At 37.6% G+C, this 19,923-nt stretch overlaps 1 protein-coding gene across 1 annotated transcript in view; it reads left to right on the forward strand.

The window, feature by feature from the left end:
* The first annotated feature begins 1,450 nt into the window (after window positions 1-1,450).
* Window positions 1,451-19,923, forward strand: part of APAF1 (apoptotic peptidase activating factor 1) — a 31,137-nt gene continuing 12,664 nt past the window's right edge. The window contains exons 1-14 of the mRNA XM_009081975.1: window positions 1,451-1,588; window positions 1,872-2,061; window positions 2,908-3,105; window positions 4,094-4,277; window positions 8,009-8,121; window positions 8,636-8,767; window positions 9,178-9,416; window positions 9,969-10,136; window positions 10,969-11,100; window positions 12,441-12,554; window positions 13,138-13,316; window positions 14,866-14,992; window positions 17,786-17,911; window positions 18,513-18,644. Coding sequence (XP_009080223.1) covers window positions 1,451-1,588; window positions 1,872-2,061; window positions 2,908-3,105; window positions 4,094-4,277; window positions 8,009-8,121; window positions 8,636-8,767; window positions 9,178-9,416; window positions 9,969-10,136; window positions 10,969-11,100; window positions 12,441-12,554; window positions 13,138-13,316; window positions 14,866-14,992; window positions 17,786-17,911; window positions 18,513-18,644 — 2,172 coding nt within the window. The remainder of the gene's footprint in view (window positions 1,589-1,871; window positions 2,062-2,907; window positions 3,106-4,093; window positions 4,278-8,008; window positions 8,122-8,635; window positions 8,768-9,177; window positions 9,417-9,968; window positions 10,137-10,968; window positions 11,101-12,440; window positions 12,555-13,137; window positions 13,317-14,865; window positions 14,993-17,785; window positions 17,912-18,512; window positions 18,645-19,923) is intronic.

Below are 19,923 nucleotides of genomic sequence, written 5' to 3' on the forward strand. Positions count from 1 at the left end.
TTTCGCGTCCGCTCTCCTCAGCGGCTCGGTGGGACGGGAGGCTTTTTCGGCCGCGTCGTTTTCAGTGGAAATGGGGAATTCTGTCAGTGTGGCTCATCCATAGGCAGCTGTTCCACATCTGCGCGGCGGAGGAGGCGACGCCTCTGCAGACACCTGCCTGCCTGCTCCGTGGAGCAGTTCGGACTTGTTTATGCATCCTGCCGGCGTTCTGCAGGAGCGATCCGAGAGATCTTTTTGATCAGTTGGGGCTCTCGTGGGGCAGCTGATTCGCTTGTATTGACGCCATAAGCTACTTGTCTTCAGAGAGAGCAAATACTTTTTGATGCCTTCAAAAGGCTGCCAGTTCCAGCCCTTCCTAGAGATGCAGCAGTGCTGGGAAACCTTTACGCAGTAGATAATAGTTTTCACCTTCTATTGTCTTCAGGCGGTTTTTATGTATGGCACAGAGGTGTTGGATGCTGACAGAGGAAGGTATAGCGCAGTCATGGGCAGTGTTGGGGGCTCTGTCTTCCACCATGTGCCAAGATCTGAGCGTGCTTGTATGGATTCTTGAACTTGGAGACAACAAGGAGTTTATGTCATGTGATGAGGCCAGTCCTCTTTTTCATCCTGTTGTCCCAATCGCATGTTCAAGGACTTAAAAAATTCGAGGATGCTGCGACTAAAGAGAAGTCCTTTTCTTAGAGACATTGAGCAAGTTCTTAGTGTACAAGACAATTGAAAATCCTGTGCTGTTGTAGTTCTGCAAAGCATTCATAAGCCTAAATTCATAGAACTGTGCAAAAGGACTCAGATTTTTTATTTTCAGAATGAGCAGGTACCTGACAGGCTTTTTATTGAAAATTTCTGTTCATGTAGAGAGCACAGATATTTTGCTATGAGTCCAATTAATTGTTGCACATATAAATTCTTTTTATACCTATTTTATATGCCTCCAAGTGGAGCAATCAGAGAAATTAGTCAGATTAATTATTATAATGCTTAGCTGGATGGTTTTATTAAACATAACAGCACGTGACATCCAAACAGTATTTCAGGAGTGCTAATCATATTCATGGTACCTTGTGAACTATTAGAACTTGACTATTAATATGCCTTTTTTACTCTGTTGAAAAGGAATATTAAGTTTCTCTAATGTTTTCTTGATGCTACTGTGCTGTCCAGCCAAGCTAGACTAGTGAGTCATAAATAGTGTAATTAAATTGATTTGGCAGTTGTGTGAAGTCTCTTTATTAGGACAGAGGGTAAATAAAACCTAGATTTTTTTAGCTTTCTCCAGTTAAGCTTGCCTGAAGATTCACTGTATTTTCCACTAACGTAGCTCTTCTACTCTTTCTGACTTTAAAACCAAAATTCATAAGCTATTTTAAAACTTACTTCCTTGTACCTCTAAGTTACGTTCCTGTTCCCACTTATCTTTTCTCCCTTCCCTTTTTCACGCTGAAGAAATATGGATGTCAAGAGTAGAAATTATTTAATTATGAACCGCCAGGCATTGGAAAAAGACATCAAGACTTCTTATATCATGGATCATATGATTTCTGACGAAGTACTAACATTACAGGAGGAGGAGAAAGTGAAACAGCAGGTAGAGTCATCTCTCACTTGTTGTCTTCTTAGTTTATTCACGTGTTTTACTATGCTTTTTAAAAACAGTAATTTCTGCCTCTCTAATTCCTGGGTCCAGCAAATTCTTAAGCATGTGGCTAGCAGGCAGCTTTTCTTGCAGTTCATAAGGTTGGGTTAATGGCTTGGTCAAATTGAAGGCTATTTCTGTAACTATAAATAGTCTATAATTTACAGAGTGATAGACGAGATGATTTCTAAGGTCTCTCAGTTTTGTGTAATACCTCTTTGAATGTTCTTTCTAGAGTACACAGAAGGAGCGAGCAGCTATGCTGATAAACATTATTCTTACGAAAGATAACAATTCATATAGATCCTTTTATAATGCACTGCTCCATGAAGGGTACAGCGATCTTGCTGCACTTCTTCAGGATGGAATCCCTTCCGTCTCCTCTGGCAACAGAAAGAGTTCAATGGATGGAATGACTTCATATGGTCAGTGTAATTACAGCAATCCCTGTGCTTGAAAGTAAAGTTGTCTTCTTTATTACTTAGGAAGTGACTATCTATAATACCCATTCCAATGAAGAAGGAGTAGTTGGTGCATTCACTTGTTTTGGTAGCGTCATAGTCAGTATTTCTGTATCTCTTACATTCAATATGACAGGAGAGTTACAGCAGTTGCAGCTTTTGTAGGTCATCTTGAAAGTGTTAGTATTCAGTAATGTTTATTTCACAAGATGGGAAACCAGAAACTCTCCTGGTTTTCGCTACATTGTAAGTTCTAAGTGAAAGACCCTCATTTGTATCTACTGAAGAAGTTGAATATAACACGAAAACTTGTAGCCTCCAAAATTCCAATATTTATCTGGAAGAGTAATCTGTAATAAGAGTAATCTCTTATCCTTTATTCCAATAGTTGATCTATTTTAATATAAATTAGGTTGCTTAGTTCTTTCCACCAGATCTTTTAGTTACCATACGTAAGTTCCTAAGTTCTACCTACATTGTCATTGGTGTCATCTTTGATTAACATGAAATAAATTTGCGGTTTCTAATGGGAAGAACTGTCTAACTGCCATATTTACTGTGTCAAAGGCATGTGGAATTTTGGTTATCCAAGTAAGATCTCCCAAAGTCTATCAGTATAATATGTCACTGTATTTGGCCACAAAGTGAACAGATAAAGTGTACATTTCCTTTTCTGCTATGCTTCACCTCTTCTATTTCAGGTCACTTCAAGAGCCTTCTAGCTATTTAGGGTGGGGAGCTGTTTGGTTTGAGGAGGCATCATGTTGAGAATTCACTTTTTATTTTCATGTTTCTTGTTTTTTACTTTAGTTAAGACAGTTCTCTGCGAAGGAGGTGTACCACAGAGACCAGTTGTGTTTGTCACTCGGCCGAAACTGGTAGATGCTATTAAAAAGAAATTATGCTGCCTGGGAAGTGATCCAGGCTGGGTCACAGTTTATGGAATGGCAGGTTGTGGGAAGACTGTTTTAACAGCAGAAGCTTTAAGGGATCATCAGCTCTTGACAGGTACTTTTAGAAAAACATATGTATTTTTATAAAAATCACTACAGATATATGTGTATTGGAGATAATAAGGTGAAGTATCATATGCCATCTTCCTAGTGATTTAGGTTTCTAAATTTCTTACCTGCTTCTGAACTACTTGCTCCACACAGCTTTCATAACCATTTCGTCCTCTAGGACCACTAAGTATTTTTTTTGTTTATGGAAAAAGATTTTTGAATTGCTTTTCACCTTAGAGTCTGCTGTGGTTTGTGAGAGTAGAGGCATCCTCAATTAACTTGAAATTGTTATTTCAGTTAGTGCAAAATAACCATATCTAGTTCATACTCCTTTTGGGCATTGCTTGTGAAGTCCTCAGACTCTTCTCCTTGTTGTGTGAGTTTACACAAGCTGTGCTCTAACTTTTGCACATATTTTAATAATAGGAATTTGTGGAGTGATTGCACTAGTATCACTTCAGCTGACAGCAGATCATAAGTGAAACCACTTCATTGTGTTTTGATTCTTTTTTCCACCTGCATAGGACACTAGGAGAAGAAAAGTAGGATTCTGGCATTAGAAAACATGAAGTAGGGATAGAGACTACAGCATCCTCTGCTACAGCTGACTCTTCTAGACTAGATGTGGCACTTAGTGCCATGGTCTAGTAACAACGGTAGGGTTGGACTTGATGGTTTTTGAGGTATCTTCCAACCTGGTTGATTCTATGCCGCTGTGATTCTAGATGTCTTCTTGATCACTGTTTTGGGGTTACATAACATCCCAAACTCTGGACTGCAGCAATACAGAGTTAAAAAAGTAAATGTTAAGCCACACTAGCAGGAAGGTGGATGCAGAAGGGACAGGCAGGAACACATGTAGAAAGGAAGGACAACAGCATCAGCTGTTTCATATTTTAGTTGAAATAGAGTTCTTGATTGCTGTCGTAAGCTGCTATTAAATATTTCTGATTTTAAATGTATAACATGATTAATACTGCTTTTTTTGTAAGATTACTTTCCAGGAGGAGTTCACTGGATCTCTGTTGGGAAACAGGACAAAGCAGGGCTCCTAATAAAACTTCAGAATCTCTGTAGTAGATTGGAACATGACTCAGCTCTTTCACAAAGGCCACCACTTAACATTGAGGAGGCTAAAGATCGTCTTCGTTTGCTGATGTTACGCAAATATCCCAGGTGATGTCAGTAAAATGAAACACTATTCTTTTAACTGAGAAAACAACTTTGCAGAGTAACTTTGGTCTGGTTATCTAAGATGTCTGTGTTGTGGTTACATGTCTCTGTGGTGGGTTTTTTTTTTAAAAATCAACTTCTAACTTAGTCTAATAAGGCTTCTGCTAACAAAGTATGTTAATCAACTGTGCAGGAGTCATATGTGCTTGAAAAATTATTAGTCATTGAATAGTGAAAGTTGGGAGCAAACAATTGGACATAAGGATTGCTCTAACTTTCAGTATTCTCATTGTGTGCATAGAGTGCTTCACTGATATGTGAGGATCATACAGCAGAAAAAATGGTGTGTATCAGTGCAGAAAATCTTTCCAGAACAGTGGATGTCTTTTTAAAAAGTGTTTGGTTTAGAGGTACCGAAGTGAAAGCAGGTTTTCATGGTGTGATCAGTTAACCCCAGGAAACCAGTTGCTTTGAAACTTCAGGGAAAGTGACTTGATTTAATCAAATAGTATCTCAGTCACTGCACAGCTTCTTCCTCTTTGAGCAATATGTTTTGTAAAGGATTTTAGTGCTCTCTGGGAAAATCTGTACTAAACTAAACAAGCCTGCACCTCAGTGAGTTGTCTCGGGATGAGTGCTCCAACCTTGTGACCTTATAGATGATATGGAGTAGAATACTGGCATTTTTGTACAGGGGTTAAAAACAGGTCTGTCTTGTGTAGAAGAGATGTGAAAAATATTGCCAGCTTCTCCACAAGAAAGCTTTCCTTTTTTTGGGGGAATCTTACATGAAAGGTTCAAATGATGTTTTCAGCTGAAAGTGTACTTTTCCATGAAGTATGTGAAGTGGTTGTCTCCATGGACACGCTTCCATTTTTAAATCTTGTTTATTAGCAAATTAAACAAAGCCAAACTCTTCAATACAGAAGAATTTTAAGGTTTAATTTGCACACAGCATTAGTGTGGGTGTGAGGGGAGGTAAGTGGGTGTGGGAAGAAGTAGAGGGGAATGTACTGAGGAGTGAGGTTCATAGAGCACAAGTGTATTGAAACCAAGCTTCACTTGTTCTGCAGCTAGTGGAAGAACTTGCTCTGCACTGGAATTTGGAGACAAAAAGTCACTTTAGCTATTTCTGGATTCAAATAGTCAACCTGATATATCTTGGAACTAGAGTATTAGACAAAGGATTCAGATTCTTGGGATTAAAGTATTAGTCAAATGAAGAAATTGAAACTATGATATACTTTAGAGTAATAAATGCCAGAGTTTAATCTCTGGTGGATGTTATCACAGGGTTTTGTTCGTTGGTTTGGGGTGGTTTTGTTTCTTTTGGGTTTTCTTTGTTTTAATTTTTTTTCAATAATCTTAATTAGGATTTAAGATTTATTGGTGTGGTTGAAGGAGAAAAATCGCTGGTGTTGAAAGACTGGGAGGACTTTGAACTTCTCAGATTAATTGAAAGCATAAAATCAGGCTGTAATTCGTACCACCCACCATATTTCCCGGTGTGAAAGTGCCACAAAATTAGTCATTTATGGCTATGGTAGTATCTTGAGAACCCTCTGATTTATCAAAAGGGTATTAATAGAGGAGTTGTATAAAAATGAGATGGGGTAGCCAAGACTTAGGTGTAACTTTGAAAATGTGGTATGATTTGTTTGAAGTTGATTAAGAGGTGTCAGATCCTTATTTATGAGCTTTGGTGGCATAAGTGCTATTTAGCTGAACAAAAAAATGCGGAAGTCTTGGCATGCTTCAGTGGGAATTGGACAAGTTAACCAATGACTAGTGTAGCTGAAATTTTCATTCCTTAAAAAAAAAAAAAGGCAGTAAAGGTGAGCAATTTGTAGGATTATGTTTCAATAACTAAAACCCACCAAATGCAAATAACTGGTATTTCTTTTCATACATCTTCTTGCCAGCTAGTCTTTTGGCTTCTTGCTCCCTTAGAACCAATCTTTAATAAACAATTTTCAGTAATTTCTTTGTCATATGTAGGCAGGTGTATGGAATCATGGAATATCCCCAGTTGGAAGGGACGGATCATCAAAGTCCAAGTCCTGGCCCTGCACAGGACACCTCAACAATCCCACCATGCGCCTGGGAGCATTGTCCAAATGCTCCTTGAGCTCTATCAGACTTGGAGCTGTGACCACTGCCCCTGGGAGCTGTTTCAGTGCCCAGCTACCTTCTGGGGGAAGAACCTGTTCCTGATATCCAGCCTAAACCTCCCCTGACACAGTTCTAAGCCATTCCCTTAGCTCCTGTCACTGGTCACACAGAGCAGAGATCGGTGCTGCCATTCCAGAGGAAGCTATAAACAGCCATGAGATCTCCCCTCTGTCTCCTCCAGGCAGAGATTTATCTCCATGGATAATTTTTCCCTCTTGAAAGCTAGAAATACTCCCATCTCTGCTTCCAAATCACTGGGTTTTGATATTCTATTCATTACTCACTGCTTTGAGAGCTGGTGGTGCATGTCAGATCCCAGCAGCCACCTCTAAGGATCTTTGACTTGCAAATCATGACCATGCTTCACCTGCAGCTCCTCCCTGGCCTGTTCTATCACCTCCAAACCTGCCTTAACATCAAAGCTTGTCCTCTTCACTCTGATTCTTATTTCCCTGCCAGCTTTTACTTGGCATCTGGACAATAATTTTTAAAAGAAGTTCCTGATGTCAGGGAGGGATTGATGGTCACTCACTCAGGTGTAGGGGAGTCTGCTGTACTTATTTTGGTGAGATTCTATGTGGTAACCTCTGTACAGGTCCAACCATAGGATTTGAATACGTAGTCACGATCAAATGTTGGTTGTATAACGAGCCTCACCATCCAAGATAATTCCTTCACAAAAGAATTACTCACGTATAGCTTTCTGAAGATACAAGAATGAAACGGAAAACTCTTGAGTCAAAAGGAATCTGAAATGCTTTCTCCCATAAAGCTTATCACTAGTCTGTGTCAAGCAGAATTGTTATTTAGTCCTATACAGCTCTTTTCTTCATTTATGATACCTTATGTCTTGGAAAACAGTAAAGATTTCTGGTTTTCCTGGATCTACTAATGGAAGTAGGTCTTGAAACAGTATCAATACTTCAATTGTAGCTATAAAGTGATAAATGGTAAAAGCTTCTTCAGCTTCTTTCACAGTGCTTAATTACAGAATCACCAAGGTTGGAAGAGACCTTCAAGACCATGTAGTCCAACCATCAACCTAGCACCACCATAATCACCCATAAGCCATGTCCCCAAGTGCCACATCCAGATGCCTCATGAACACTTTCAGAGACCACCACCTTTGTGGGCAACTTTCTCCAATGCCTAACCACACTTTCAGTGAAATTTTTTTCTTGTATCTAATCTGAATTTACCCTGGCACAACTTAAGGCTGTTTGCTGTCATCCTTTCATTTGAGACATGGCAAAGAGAACAACCCCCACATGGCTGTGACCTCCTTTCAGGTAGTTGTGACAAAGTTGCCCATGAGCCTCCTTTTCTCCAGGCTACACAACCCCAGCTCCCTCAGCTGCTCCTCATAGGACTTACTCTCAAGACCCTTCACCAGCTTCATTGCCCTTCTCTAGACATGCTCTTAAGATATTTTGCATATTAATCTAAAAAAATTATGCAGATACATTGTAAATTTTGATAATGTTCTTTCATTATTAAAATTCAATGCTTTCTTTTAGCACTAATAGTGGATCTGACATCTGCAATATTTCTTCTTACACCAGATCTCTTTTGGTCCTGGATGACATTTGGGATTCCTGGGTATTAAAAGCATTCGATAATCAATGCCAGGTTCTTATCACCAGCAGAGACAGGAGTGTAACAGATGCTGTGGCTGGTAAGGAACTGTTTTCTCTCCTGCACCACAGATTTTATGCGTATGTGTGTGCAACTTGATCATGTGAACTTTTAAAAGGATCTGATAGAATCTGTGTCTATCAACTTGTGCACAAGTGGCAAAGTACTAGAATTCTGCTCTGTGAGACTATGTCTTATAAGTTATCCTGAAAGTTACATGTTTACATCGAAGAGTGCAGTGATTCTCAGCAGGGTAGGTTAACCTCTGTGACACTAATGCTGTTAGACTGATTACCTCTACACTCTTAAGCAGTCACTGCCCATAATGCATTTGTAATTTTTAGATTATGGTATTTTTTTTTATTTGTTCCTCTAATGCAAACTGTTTCTGATGAGTAGAATTTTTACTGCTCTTAGTGCTAAGCCTATAAAATGCTATGCAAAAAATCATGAACCATCACCTCCTTTACTCCAGATTTTACTTGGAAAATACTTTCAACTTCCATAGAAATTTTTGCATTCTTTTAATTTTTTTCCTGTGTTTCTGTGTCTAGGCAATAAATATGAGGTTCATGTGGAAAGTGGACTAGTACATGAGAAAGGACTGGAGATTTTATCCCTATTTGTGAATATGAAAATATCAGAACTACCAGAACAAGCTAACTGCCTTGTAAGAGAATGCAAAGGTATACTGGTCGCTCTTACACATACCATTTACCACCAAACATATTTTTTGCTTCTAGGTTAGGACTTACAAGGAGACGAGGGAACATCTTTTAGTACTGTATATGTTAAGTAAAACACCAGTGTTTTTAAAATTTTTTGGGTGTTTTTTTAAGCTAAATAGAAGTGTCTTGTGTTGATTTTCGAGTAGTTTTCCTCAGAGTGTTTTCCCCCTGCACCACAATTATGCTTAAATTTGGTGAGTTTGCAGATGTGTGCATGGAGTACATATTTTGTTTCTCTGTCCTCTACACCTCAAGAATATAATCTGTGCATTGGGAAAACTACCTGATTCATTCAACCACTTGACTATCAATCAACTGTGATTGTGTTCCTTGAAAACTTGTAAGATTGATTTAATCTTTTCTTTTAGGTTCTCCTCTTGTGATATCCTTGATAGGTGCATTGTTACGAGACTTCCCTAATCGTTGGGAATACTATCTCAGACAGCTGCAGAATAAGCAGTTTAAAAGAATAAGAAAATCTTCATCATATGATTACGAAGCCCTTGATGAAGCAATGTCCATAAGTGTTGAGCAACTGAATGACAATTACAAAAACTACTATAAGGACCTCTCTATCCTCCCGAAAGATGTAGAAGTACCTACTAAGGTAATAACAGCAGTGCAGAGATCTTGTCATTTTTAGTGAGATACAAATAGCAACTTTCAAGAATGCATAAAATTTATAATTGTTGTGTATAACTTATGCTGTATTTAACTTAACAATGATTGCTAGATTAGGTGGATTTGGTCCATTATGGTGTCATGACTTGTATTGTTATAGTGAAACTAAAAAATCATAGCTTAATAAATGTATTCATAATGTTTAAGTTTAATGTGCATTCCATGTGTAGCTCTTTAATTAGACTGTAGTTGAGCTCACTGAAGGCTTAAAAACGGTTATGTGAAATATAGAGTTGGACTTGATGATCTTTGAGGTCATTTCCAACCTGGTTGATTCTAAGATATCACAGAATCACACAGAAATTTGTCTCCTTTAAGAAAAAGATATGATCCCTATAAATCAGCACATTTGTAATGCATCTGTATTTGTTAGTATGCATTTTATTGTCAGTCAATTGGTAGCCCTTTATGATATTCATAATTCATATTACAACTTAGTTCTGATTCTTTTCTCTGTTAATGTGTTCATTTTTCTTAGGTTTTTTGTATTCTTTGGGATATGGAAACTGAAGAAGTTGAAGATATACTACAGGAATTTGTTAACAAATCACTATTGTTCTGTGATCGTAATGGGAAATCATTCCATTATTATTTACATGATCTTCAACTTGACTTTCTCACAGAGAAGAATCGCAACCAGCTTCAGGTCATGACCTCTGTTGACTAATCTGCTTTTAACTCCACTCTCCAAGCTGGGCATTCTGCAGGAAGTGTTGCTTTGATAAATGATATCCCAGCAGCTTCATAGAACAGGTCCACAAAGCAGTTTAACTTAATGCTGACTAATTAAAAATACTTATTTGCAACTTGAAACTGTGGAGTGATTGATTTCATGATGGCTCCGTTTTAAGCTAAGAGGCTAAGCAGAGAAAACACCCTATATCCATTATTTCTCTATAATTCTTTATCTCTGGACATTTCTAGCAAAAGATACAATGTTCCACTGTTGATTACGAAGGCATCAAGGCCCTACCAGAATAGGAAGTTGCTTCTTTAAAGCAGAGAAGTGTTTTTTACTCCATTTTTCAATTTAAGGCAGTACTTGCAGGGAGAAGACCTAAAAGCTGGGCCCAATTAATTTATCATTTCCCAAGGACAGGTCAAAAAGAGTAGATATGAAGGAAAGGCAAGTTTTTAAATCAGTATGTGTAAGGATCCTTTTTTGTTGGCTAACCACATTTAATGTAAAGAGTGATTTGGTAGTTGTTTTCAACCTAAGAAGGAAGGTTAGCAGCTTCCTTTTCTGTCTTTTAATATCCAGAGAATGTTTCTGGAGAAGTCTTGAGCAATAAATTTGGTTAGGTGCACAGTTTTGAAAGGTTTTGTTTCATTTGTTGACATACTGTGATAGAATAATAATATTGTTCCTCAATAGTATTTATGATTAATATTAATAATACTTAGACTTCCTCAATGGTGAAACTAATCTATACCTTGGTATGCTATTAACTGAAAGTGTGTTTTTCTTCACATTGCAGGGGTTACATAAAAACATAGTAAATCAGTACAAGAATTACTACAAACTTAATATGCCTGTTCCATCTCAAGAGGATTGCATGTACTGGTATAACTTTCTGGCGTATCACATGGCTGGTGCCAACATGCAGGAGGTGGGTTCTGACTTGTGTCTTCTGTTTCCCTTCCTGACCCACTCCTTTCTCTGCTTGTCCCCCCAGGCCTTTTCCCACTTGCACCTCTCTTCCTCAGGCTTTTGTGCAGCTACATAAACACTCTATATTGAGTTCTTCAGGAGTTCCACTGACAATCACTGTCCGTTATGAAAACTGCTTTATTTCTGCCCTTCATATCTTGTCTTTTCAGTGAGTTCTTTAGAAGATTTCTTAGTTTATATCATAATAGTTTGTGTTTTTCTTTTCCCTTTTAAGAAGTTTTGATAAGAACTCTTCTCTAAACCTTTTTGAAAACCCAGGCTCGCTTTATTTTATGATAATACAAGTAAATTGATTTCTTCAGAGAATTTTATGAACTAGTTACTTTTTTCTTCAGAAATCTTATTAGTTTTTTCAACTTATGTCATACAGACTCGTATGTAAAAATTCATTATCTGATTTCAACAGCCACAAAAAGTCCATCAAGAGTTAGATGGGCAAATCTCTTATTACCAGGATTGCCTTGGCACCTTTAAGAACTTGCTGTCGTTTTTGCTGCCTCCTGTTCTTTAGATACTAAGCTGGTATAAGATGGAAATCATGCAGAAAGATTACTAATTCAGTAGTTTCACTTGAATTTGAGTTTCAGATGCCTTGAACTAATTGCTCTCTACCATGTCCTGAGCAGGGGAAGTGGAGGGGGAGGTGCTGAGCTCTTACTTCCTGGTCTGCAGTAATAGGACATGAGGGAATGGTGCAGAGCTGTGCCAGGGGAGGTTTTGACTGGACATTAGGAAGCATTTCTTTGCCAAGAGGGTGGTCAGGTACTGGAACAGGCTGCCTGTGTTAGGTTTTGGTCAGGCAGTTGAACTAGATGATCACTGTTAAGTCCCTTCCAACTGAAATATTATATTCTAATAATTCTATTTGCAGATTGTCTTTTTAAGTAGTCTTCTCATTTTTGAGTAAAATGCTGCTATAACAGATTTTATTGCTTTCGTTCAAATTCAGCATCTCTTACAAAGATCAACCATCACTAGAAGAAGCTTTTTCAGAGCTGTATCTTAAACCAGGTCTTTGTGCTACAAAAGTAAAGATTTGCTTTGTTCCCCCACCCCTTCTCCGATTAGCTGCATCAAAGAGTAGTCTTTTGCATTAAAATAACAAGCTTAGCCTTCTATACACAAAATTTTCATACCTGAAATTACCTAAGTTTTCAACTACAGACAGTTGTACCAAAGCATATTAAATGCCTAATGTATTTTCTGTGCTTCCCCCTCCCCCCAAGTAGATTCTGTTGTGAAACTTAGGCTCTGAACTTAAACTTGTATTTCTTGCAGGAGCTCCGTGATCTTATGTTTTCTTTAGATTGGATTAAAGCTAAAACAGAATTGGTAGGACCTGCTCATCTGATTCATGAATATGTGGAATATAGTTCAATCCTGGATCAAAAGGTATGATACTAAAAGGTAATTGATCAGTCTGTTCCAAATACATTTTTCTGTTTTGTAATTGCATTTTGTTGGATGTATAGAAGGTATATAGAAAGCTTAAAAAATTGAAACATAAACCCAATACTAAATTAAAGTTTAACTTGGAGGAGATAGAAAAGAAGGAAACTTAGTTTTAAGTTTCAGTTGTAACTTCAGTGTGTAAGTGATTGGCCATGGAACTCAGTAAGTAAAGTGATCAACAATACCTAGTGGTGGGTACATGAGGTACTCTGATTTTGAGGAGGTGTAGAATTCTGTTGGCCTCTTGGAGTAGTCTTTCTGATATTTCACACTGACTGCTTAGTGAGTAAATTACTGTTACCAGTATTCTTTATTTGAAAAATAAAAATATGCTTTCCTGAATAAGAATAATTAAATATTTATGTTTATTGTATGTACTTGGTGATAAAACTAAATAGAAAAATAGAGTTAAGTGCTTCTGTAAGAATTTTAGCTGTATAAAAAACTAAAACAGCAAAGCGCACTTAGGAAATAAATCCTAAGATAAATCTGTGTTATCAAATATTATCTGCTCTGTACTTAGGATAGCACAGTACGTGAGAACTTCCAGGAATTTCTGTCTTTAAATGGGCACCTTCTTGGGCGGCAGCCATTCCCTGACATTATACAGCTGGGTCTCTGCCAGCCAGAAACATCAGAGGTGTATCAACAAGCCAAGCTGCATGCTCAGAGAGAAACAGGGACATTCTATTTGGAGTGGATGTAAGTAGCTGCAGTCTATCTGCTGACCCCTTAATCCAAGGAAATCATTTAATGTACAACTAAATACAATGTATGGCTAATACAATGACCTTTGCAAGAACTGCTGGGTGTTTTTTCTGGAAAAAGAAAGTTAAATAATTTTCAAGAACTTGTGGGTGAAGGAGAACTCTGGATATGTAAGGCCACAAATTAGTAATAATTACATAGAAATAAATAGAGTAATATATTTATTCAATTACTGTTCCTTTTAAATTGCTTTATGAAGATGAAAATATGATATTTTGAAACTTTAAATATTTCTGAAGTTAGAATTGCATTGCAAGTATTGTGTACGTTACAGGATATTTTTAGGTTTTATATTAAAAGGTTTTTAAAAGGAGATAATTTGTGTTAACTTGCAAAATTTTTGAAAGTAGCAAGATGGAAAATGCTAAAAGGCTTTGTAATTTCTACCCAATCATGAAATTTCTCCTGTTTAAATTGTTCTTTGCTGTTACTGTATTTTTGTAAGTTGTTTGTTTATGAAGAAAGTATATATATCTAAGCATTTTCCCAGCAGAGTCCAATAGTTATCTCTCCATGGAACTCTCTTAGATTCTTCTGTTTGATGTTTCTCTTCTGATATTTGTAGTACTTGGTGATTACAAAACACTCTGCATCAAGCCATTATGGTAATAGGCAGATTAGTCTCCTCTTTGAATATTTGGTTGTTTCATTGCACACAGCTAACAGAATTCTGACAAAACTGCTTGGAAGTTGCACAGTTCACAAGAGTCAATGTCCAGTTAGATCAGGGTTTTCCCCCTTGGATGTAGGAGGCATGCTGAAGAGCATGAAAGAAAATAACAGAACAGACACAGATGTTTTGGTCATTCATCACCAAAAGTCATCTTATTGCAGTGACAGCTTTGGGTATGAAGATCTGGCTAAACAGGATGATTATGATTGCTGCTAACTCTTAAGTCTTGGTTAGAGTGAGGCAAGAACCATCTGCGGTGTATTAGATTCTGTACTTAATCTCTGATTGAAAAGCAATGATAGAGTGTATTTAGCTATCTAGTGATAACAACTGAGCCATTGCCATGAAAATTAAGTACATTTGCTAAGATCCAAACAAATTTGCAGATGTTCTTGAATAAACTTGAAAAGGGAGAGTTTTCTGCAGGAGAATGAGAATCCTCAGGAAGAAATTCATATTTGGCAATAGCACATATCAGATCATAAAAACATCATTATGAAGGCTGTGTCTTACAGCTTTGCCTGTAAAGCAGCACGTTAATTTATCGTGTGCATGTTAACTTTCTTGATCTCTAAGCTGTAACTGTTGAGGCACAATAAAAACTTCTGAGTGAATGTTGGAATTTGTGTTTCCCTTATTACTTCAGCGTGAAGGCTGAGAGGTAAAGTTTGATGGGTTGGTGTGTTTGTTTGTTATAAAGCTGTGTTTGCTATAAATGTGTGGAAAAGTGTTATATTTTGAAAGGCTTTTGAATAATAAAAAGGTACAAGGAAAGCCTACTCATCTAAACTCAGTTGTCTTATCCTGCAGCAATAAAAAATCCTTGAAAAACCTCTACCGTCTGGTTGTTCGTCCGCACAGAGATGCAGTTTACCATGCCTGCTTTTCTAAGGATAGGCAAAGAATAGCATCATGTGGAGCTGATAAAACACTTCAGGTAAGATACCAGTGCATGAGTGGAAAGAGATGCTGTGTACCATTTTGATAACATTTGTCACTTTTCTTTTGTTATGTGAAGATACTAGGGATCTAGAGCATAATTGGAGACAAACGGTTGAAAAGTATGTAAACATCAAGTGGCATGTTTAGATTAGTAAGCATTATATTTTTGTTCAAAAGCTATATTATGTGATTTTGGGTTTATACCCTCACTGCTCTAGTACCTGAATGTTAGATGCTGTTGTTGTTTAACCCCAACTAGCAACCAAGAACCACAGAGCCAGTCAGAGACTCCCCCACCAACGGGATGAGAGAGAGGATCAGAAGGGTAAAAGATAGAAAAACTCATGGGTTGAGATAAAGACAGTTTAATTGAGGAAGCAAAAGCTGCACACAAGCAAAGCAAAACAAGGAATTTATTCACTGATTCCCATGGGCAGGAGGTGTTCAGCCATCTCCAGGAGAGCAGGGCCCGTCACGCGTATCGGTTCCTTGGGAAGACATGACATCACTCCAAATGTTCACCCCTTCCTCCTTCTTCCTCCCACCTTATGAGCATGGTGTCCTATGGTATGGAATATCCCTTTGGGTAGTTTGGGTCACCTGTCCCAGCTGTGTCCCCTCTCAATCTCCCATGCACCCCCAACTCCCTTGCCAGTGTGGCAGTACAGAACACAGTGAAGGTCTTGGCTCTGTGTGAGCTCTGCTCACAATAGCTAAAACATCTCTGCATTATCAACCCTGTGCCCTGCAAAAATCCTAAACATAGCCCCATACTAGCCACTGTGAGGAAAGTTAACTCTACTTCAGCCCAAACCAGCACAGATGACTTTTAGCCACTGTGAGGTAACTCTACTTCAGCCCAAACCAGCACAGATGACTTTTAATGATGGGGAAAAACTGACAGCCTAAGCAATGCACCTCATCTTATTTAATGTTTGTTTGCAAGAAGTGTTATTTCCAGTCACAGTAGACCTTCTACAGTACCAAGAAGCAGTAAGATGTTTTAGTTACAGCTTTACTATTTATATGAGATGGTAATGAGCATTATGGCACTTAGGTTCTTATTTAGTAAAATGACTTTTAATGATGGGGAAAAACTGACAGCCTAAGCAATGCACCTCATCTTATTTAATGTTTGTTTGCAAGAAGTGTTATTTCCAGTCACAGTAGACCTTCTACAGTACCAAGAAGCAGTAAGATGTTTTAGTTACAGCTTTACTATTTATATGAGATGGTAATGAGCATTATGGCACTTAGGTTCTTATTTAGTAAAATGTCTTATGCAAAAGAAATATATCTGTGGAGAAAACCCCTGAAGCTGAGGACAGTATTAGAGTGGAAATGGGCCCAGAGTTTTTAGAAAGCAGATTAGGGGAGACAGAGAGAAGTGACTAATACAAATTTGCCAGCAGTCTGCCTGGAGGGGAGTCAGCCAGCTCTCAAGAAAACTAGCAATCAGTCAGCCAGTAACCTGGTAAAGTATCCATATTCCAGACAGCCAAAGGTAAGAGGAAAGAAAAACTGTTCTGCAAACCTTTGGTATTGCTTTCATGCTTGAGAAGTTGAGTACTAAAATAGTAATACCACTGTGGCTTAGTTGCTGTTCATTTGGCTATTTAATGTGTTGTTACTAGGTTTTATATTTGTTTATTTTATTTGCTGGCTTCTGCAGTGTTATGATTATGGCATCCACTTAAGGAGATGCCTGGTGAATGTACTCATTTTATGCTGTGCTGAAGTTACTGTGCTGAGCTTCTGTACTTAATGGCCTCATTATTGACACTGCAGATTGCTTTTTTTTTTTTTTCCCCTCTTAATTTTCTGCCCTAAAATTCTGTGGATTGTGATTGCATTTAAACTATACTTTTGTTGAAGAAGTAATAGGAAAATTAGCAACAATCCTTTTTTCATTAACTTTGAACTTATTAATGTTTTTTTCTAGTCATGGCCTAAGCTTTTCAGTTTTCAAGGCTACTTAAAAAAATTGCTAGATTAACAGATATTCTGCAGAATTTACTGTAATTGTAGATTTCCTGTTACTTCAATATTTATGTTCTTACCTGAACAAATACCATTTCATTGTCATTGATATTCCTGTTCAATGTAAAAGTAAAGGAAAAACCAGAGATTTTGCATTTGTAATATCCTGAACAGTGCTGTAAAGAACACCTTGTTATTTGCTTTAATAGTTAGGAATAGGTAATCTAAGATGGGAAGGAATACTTGATTCCTCCTTCCCCCCCCACATTGCAAAGCTAAATCTGAGAATTTGGAGAAATGATTAGTATGTGACACTTTCCTCCAGTTGTCCTTGTATTGCCTGTCTAGCTCCAGACTGAAACTTGTTTCATCCTGCGCAGTTTTTCCCTACTTATTTTTGGCTTTTGTTCCTCAAATCATCAATTGGTGCTGAAATTCTTACTTTCCACAGGATATCACATACATATAATTTATACTTTGTTAATAGATAGTGTTTTGCAGTTACTATTGAAAAACACTGCGGAAGGACATGGCTCTAGGCGTAAAGAGTGAGGGTAGAACAGAAATGCTTTTTGAAATCCGTTTTCATTATTTCTTTCTCTAAGAGTTTTTGTGTTCCTTGCAAAATTGAAGTGCAAATTTAGGTATTTTTATGGTTATGTTAATTTGCCTGAAATCATGAGTGCTTTCAAAAGGGAACCAGGTTTTTGAAGAGCTCACATAAAGAGAGCTGTTTGAGAGAAGACTGACTGGTACTTGTTTTAGAATTGTATGTAAGTTACAAGGTGTTAACTGTTTCTTGTTTTAGGTGTTTAAAGCAGAAAGTGGAGAGAGACTCCTGGAGATAGATGCCCATGATGATGAAATCCTTTGTTGCGCTTTCTCTGCAGATGGTGAATTTGTAGCAACTTGTTCAAGTGATAAAAAAGTAAAGGTAAGGGAATGAGGAGGAGTTTTTTTTCAAACTGATTATTCTAATTTCTGTTTAACTGATTCAGGCAGAGCAGATTCTTCTTAAGACTAAAGGTGTTTTAAACTGTCTTAAATCTTACATGGATAATTCAGTGCTTGGCAAACAGAAAAGCTCCACTTGTTGCATAGCAAAAAAGATGTTTAATGTTAACATCATACTTGCAGAATTGCCACTTGTTTTACTTGTATTATCAGATGATTCTTTTTAACTGGAACATAATGTTTGAGTCCAATCCTATTCATAGTATGAGATGAATGTATCCATAATTCTTTTTTAATGTTTTTTTTTTTCCTGTTATATGTGAAATATTTGGAATTTTAAATTCCTCATCATTGTAGCAAAATTTTGGTGAAATTCCTGTATTTATCAGATTCTAATCTGCATTGTGACCTCTTCCCTCATAACTTCTTGTTTCTTTTTGCAATTATGTATTCTTCAAAACATTTTTGAGGTGTTACTAAGAATGTCTTAGGTCTTTATCTGTATTTCAGCATTGTTTCCAGATTTTTAAAAGTTAATTAGATGCACTTAAAAGTATTTTTCATCCTTCAATTCTGTCTAGATTTGGAATTCAAGAACAGGCCAGTGTAGGTGTGTATATGAAGAACATTCAGAGCAGGTCAATTGCTGCCAGTTCAATAACAGGAGTGGTCAGTATCTTCTAGCCACCTGCTCAAATGACACTTTCATCAAAGTAAGTGGAAAAGGTTGAGATTATTCTCATGCTGCTTGTCATAACAGGATAATTAGTGATGTATAAATATCTTTAAACTTCTAATGAGTCTGGTAAAGGAGACATGGCAACAGATTAAAAGTACTGACTACAGCTTTGTAATCAGATTTCAACAAGGCAGTACAGGAGTGTTTATACTCAGCAGAGGAGAATGGCCAAGTCCTCTAATGGTAGGGCATGAAGGTAAGAGCTTTGGCAAGACTTCAAGAGTGGAATGGGAATATGGGAGTCAAATACCTGATTAAAAACAGCATAAGAGAAAATGAAGGCAGAAATTTATGATTGAAAACATGAACAATGTAAAAAACTGGGTGATGAAAGATTAGAGGGGAAAAAAGCATTATTTAAGTGTAGCAGGGACATTTTTTTGATTAAATTGATTGGGTGTAGTAAAGAAATGAATATGGAAGCCAGCAAAACAACAATAATCAATGCAGAGTTCTGTCAGGGTAACTAGCTTGCACTGTTCAGATTGGGGGGCAGTATGTATAGCCAGAAAGAGCAGAAAGCTGAAGTGTGCATGTGAGGAAAGGGGTAAACAGAAGAATCAAGTAAGACCTACGTGCTGTCAAATAAAGAGTGTAATTTCACAGTACAACTAAGCAAATTGCCCTGGCTGCATATTCTTGCCTTTGAGACAGTGCACATGCTTGTCTTATTTTGCAGTGGCATGAGACAAGGAGCCAGCTCTGCCAAAGCCTCTGTTTGGTGGATTTGGTTTTCTGCTCATTTGGTTCCCTGTAGTGGCTCAGTTGCCCAGTTTGAGTGCAGGAGAATTGCTGGGAGTAGACAGCAAGGATTGCCAGAGGCAGGGGCTACTGTGAGTTCTAGCTGTAGCAAGCACTTGCAGTTGTGAAGACTCATCTGAAGAATTCTTGCAAGAGCTTGTGTTTGTGTGACCTGGAGATAAAATACAGTTATGGTGCTTCAGAGTGGAAAGAAGAGGCCGCCTTTGCTGGTCTCCTGAATGTCTCAGGAGATGCATTTACTGTCTGGGTCTGCCACTTTGGAACAGGTAGATTTAGAAGGGACTTGTTTAGAATGACCATTTTTATACCATCATGGTGCTTAAGATTTTAGGCCGTTTGATGCTTTGATAAGTAATGAATAACAGAATTGAAGTATGCACAATAATCAAAAGGGCCTCATTGATTTTCGGAGAACACTCTACAAGTGATTGTTCTTGTTTTGAACTCTCACTTGAACACTCAGTTGCATTTTTTTTTGTTACAAATAGGAG

The sequence above is a fragment of the Acanthisitta chloris genome, unplaced genomic scaffold (assembly GCF_000695815.1).
Source record: "Acanthisitta chloris isolate BGI_N310 unplaced genomic scaffold, ASM69581v1 scaffold10379, whole genome shotgun sequence".
Classification (NCBI taxonomy): domain Eukaryota; kingdom Metazoa; phylum Chordata; class Aves; order Passeriformes; family Acanthisittidae; genus Acanthisitta; species Acanthisitta chloris.